The sequence below is a fragment of the Cucurbita moschata genome, unplaced genomic scaffold, assembly GCF_002738365.1.
Source record: "Cucurbita moschata cultivar Rifu unplaced genomic scaffold, Cmos_1.0 Cmo_Scf00013, whole genome shotgun sequence".
Lineage (NCBI taxonomy): Eukaryota > Viridiplantae > Streptophyta > Magnoliopsida > Cucurbitales > Cucurbitaceae > Cucurbita > Cucurbita moschata.
In genome coordinates, this window is record NW_019268529.1 from 4687266 (window position 1) to 4691484 (window position 4219).

Below are 4219 nucleotides of genomic sequence, written 5' to 3' on the forward strand. Positions count from 1 at the left end.
TGAGTAACTAAAGCGTTACACTCCCTTCCCTTCCGCTCCTTATCATTGTCACATCCCCTCCGAAAACTTTGTATGGTGACGACAGTTATTTTAGCATCCTAGCTTTGATACCAAATGTTATGACCCACGATCAAAATATGTTGAAACAAACAAAAGAAGCAAACGAGCAAGTTAGGGAAAAGATCTTTTGTAACACGAAACCTTAAACACTTACCTTTTCAATTATGGAGGGGAACATACATCTCATTAGTATACTAATCCTTTGTGTAAAGAGCATACTTCAAATGGAGGCTTCTGCCTTATTTGACAAAGTTATTATTGACTTGAATAATTGGTAAGAAATAGTTAAGATTCCTTATTTAGGAGAATGGTTAATAATGGTTAAGGTCTCTGATTAGGAATAACACACAAATTAACCTATTAACAATTTTCCTAAACAAAAATCTAACATTTTCTTTCAAATTATTCAAGTCAATAATAACATTTTCTTTCAATCTATTAACAATTTGAATTGTATTTCCATGCGACATGTTAGGTAATGAAAAGATATCCCCGACCCCATCAAGATCATCTCAACATTCATCTCTTTATATTTCAACTCTCCATTCTGCAATTCCTTCTTCATTTTCTTCACAAATCAGCGTTTATAGCCATGGCCGACGTTGATTACACCGCCAAGCTCTTAAACGTCTACCGGATTTCCCCTCCGGCAGGTTCAGTTCCGACCACCCTTCTCCCCCTTAGTTTCCTCGACTTCATCTGGATGATTTGCAGACCCATGCGCCGCCTTTTCTTCTTCCAATTCCCTCACTCAACCAATCACTTCATGGACTCTGTTTTCCCCACTCTCAAACGCTCCCTCTCTCTTTCTCTCCAACACTTCTTCCCTCTCGCCGGAAATCTCATCCTCCCTCCTCCACCCCACAAGCCCCACATCCTTTACACACCTCACGACTCTGTTCCTCTTACCGTAACAGAGTCAACAGGCGGCGATTTCAACACTCTAATCGCCGACTACCCTCGCGACGCCAAACACTTTTACCCCTTTGTTCCAGACATGCCGGAGTCATGTCTCTTGCCGGACGGATCACGTGCGATACCAAATTTCGCAATCCAAATCACGATTTTCCCAAATCAAGGTCTGTGTATTTGTATAGCGTTTCAGCACGTGGTTGCCGATGGAATAGCCATTCACCATTTTATTAAGTCATGGGCATCCATCTCTAGAAATGGAGGCGCCTCCGATTCATTTGAAGGGCCATTGCCCTGCCACAACAGGGCAGCAATCAAGGACGTAAAAGGGTTAGAGTCCATTTTTTTACAGGAGTTGTCAAGTTGGGATTCATTATGGAACCCAGTTCCTTATAAGCCCATAATCGATCAGGCGCCTGTTGACAGGGTCAGAACGACTCTCGTCCTGACCAGACCCATGATCGAGAAATTGAAAACATGGGTCTCAGCTGAATCAAACAATGACGAAGAATCGAAGCCATTACGATTGTCATCGTTCATCGTGACATGCTCTCTCGTTTGGGGGTGTCTGATCAAATCAACCCAAAGCGAAGCGAGTGACTCTGTAGACGAGGATAAGCTCTGCTACTTTGGGTTCTTAGCGGATTGCCGGAATCGGGTGAAGGATCCATTACCTCCGACTTATTTCGGGAACTGCCTTGACGTGGGCGTTGTAGAATTGAAGAAGAGTGAGCTTGTGAAGCGTAACAGTATCGTTATGGCGGCGAAGGCGATCGGGAAGAGAGTGGAGGAATTTGAGAATGAGCCATTAAAAGTAGCAGAGAAGTGGTTCTCATTGTGGAAGACATACTCGAAGGATAAACACTTCGTGACCATTGCAGGGTCGCCTAAATTAAAGGCTTATGACACTGATTTTGGGTGGGGAAGGGCGATGAAAAGTGAAGTGCTTCATGTGGACAGTTCCGAATCAATTTCTGTGCAGGATTCCAGAGATGAACAAGGTGGGATTGAAATTGGTTTGGGGCTTCACAACACTCAAATGGATCGATTCATGGCCATATGGGAACAGAATTTGAAAGACTTGTGTTCTTAAATCTCTCATGTTTCTAATTCAAACAGAGTCGTTGCCAGTGGCAAACTTGAAATTTGGTGTTGAATAAAAACAATAGAAAATATTGTTAACGTTGAAATGTTCTTTCGATTGTATTTTATTTAAATTTGGTGTTGAATAAAAACATGGAAATTATGTTCAAATTGAAATTTTCTTTCTATGTATCAAATTCAAATTATTATGATAATTGGTTGTTGGGTTCGAGATAATCTTTATTGTAGAGTCTTGAATTATCTTTTTTTTTTTTTTTTTTAAATAGTAAAAGAACCAAACCTAAAAAGGAAACAAATAAATGATTATAAATAGATGAATTTAAACGTAAGTATTAAGTTAAATGCGTTAATAATGATAGTATAATATAATATTAAGAATGAGAAATACAAATGCTACAAATAAGAGAAAATAAATATTTTATTATTATACCAATTATACTATTAACCCGATCTTGAAAATAGATAAATATATATATATATATTAATAATCGAATCTTGAAAATAAGGAAAAAAATGTAAGAAAGGTCATAAATATATTTATTTATGTTTCCAAATTGTACCAAAAATTACCAATTTTGTCCTATCCAATGAGATTGAGATGGATTTTAAAATAATTAAAATTTATTTTTGTCCATATACTAAATCATATTTAGTTTTACACTTTTAAATATAATTCTCATTATAATTAAAATTGAATAATTAAAAGTAGGTGTGATATGGCTTTAAATTTAGACCCTCAAAAGTTGGGTTTCTTTTAAAAGTAGACAAAGTAAAAGAGGAAAAAAACAATTTTCAAACCAAGTAAATAAATTTCTTGGGATACACTTTTAACAGAAATGAAACCATATATATAATTTTAATAAGTTATTTGAAAATATTTCTACCGATAATATTTTTTCATGTATTTTCTATCAAGGGTGTGTGTTGTGCAGTCCAACACGGTTAGTCTTCACGAAGACGAATCTAGTTCTCATAAACTATAAATTTATGTTACAAAAGTATATTGTGTTCGATGTTTATAGATTATACATGTGTTTGAGTTCTTGATTATTTTAGAAAAATTTAGTATGGATGAGAATATTCTTTATTACTTTAGGAGTTTTTAACATCTAAAATAGTGGATACAAAATTGGATCGGTAAAAAATTAGTTCCAATAGATTTGGAGATTTAGTTCGAGAGAGGTACGGTTTAGTGTTTAGGGTTTAGAGTTTTAGAATTTAGGGTTTAGGGTTTAGAGTTTAGGGACTTATAGGTAAAATTTAGGGTTTAGGGTTTTAGAATTTAGGGTTTAGAGTTTTGAGAGGTAAGATTTAGAGTTTAGGGTTTTAGAATTTAGGGTTTAGAGTTTAGGGATTGAGAGGTAAGATTTAAGGTTTAGGATTTAGGGTTTAGAGTTTAGGGATTTAGAGATTAGAGTTTAAAATACTTTACAGTATTTTATTTTTACCTTGGTTATGGATGGTTTATTTGAATGAATTATTTTTATTATTTTTAATTTTATGATCTATTTTTGTATTTTCCTTCAGTAACAAATTGTTTAAGGAGTGTCGGTATTTAATTGACTTTAGTTCTATAACAACGTTGAACTATGTTAGGATGTTAAATTTTTCACATATGGCTAATTTTTTTTTTTTTTTTTAATAACCCGACAACCCAACTCGAAATTTTTTAGGTTGGTTTGAGGTACCAATCCAATCCATCCAAACTTTTGGATTGATCCAAAAAATTCCTTGAGCCCAATCCAACCCCACCCATGTGCACACCAAATCATATATGGGTGGAAAATTGATCCAAACCTAAAATAAGATGATTCTAGACCATAAAACTTATATATGGATTATATATATATTGTACGAAATTTTATATTTTTAATATAAATTATATTAAAAAATAAACCAAATTTAAAATTTTTTTAAGAAAATATTTCTACAAATTTGAGGGTAATAAGGGTTGAACTAACACAATTCTCCACAATGGTATATATTATCTTTTCTCATACCAATGAAGTTAGTATTTCTCACTTATAAACGCATGATCATGTCCTAAATTAGTCGACGAGGGACTTTCATCCAACACCTCCCCTCGAACAAAATACCTCCCCTTAATCGAGTCTTTTTTTTTTTTTTTTTTTTTTTTTTTTTT

General features: G+C 34.3%; 1 protein-coding gene across 1 annotated transcript; it reads left to right on the forward strand.

Annotated features, from left to right (window-relative positions):
* The first annotated feature begins 493 nt into the window (after positions 1-493).
* On the forward strand, positions 494-2222 carry LOC111451276 (coumaroyl-CoA:anthocyanidin 3-O-glucoside-6''-O-coumaroyltransferase 1-like). Its single transcript, XM_023091632.1, has one exon. It carries the CDS (start codon positions 539-541, stop codon positions 2063-2065), a length of 1527 nt encoding a protein of 508 aa, XP_022947400.1. The 5' UTR covers positions 494-538; the 3' UTR covers positions 2066-2222.
* Positions 2223-4219: the final 1997 nt, after the last annotated feature.

Excerpts from the sequence above, each read along its gene's own strand:
- LOC111451276 (XM_023091632.1), top strand. The coding sequence starts at position 539 with ATGAAAAGATATCCCCGACCCCATCAAGATCATCTCAACATTCATCTC.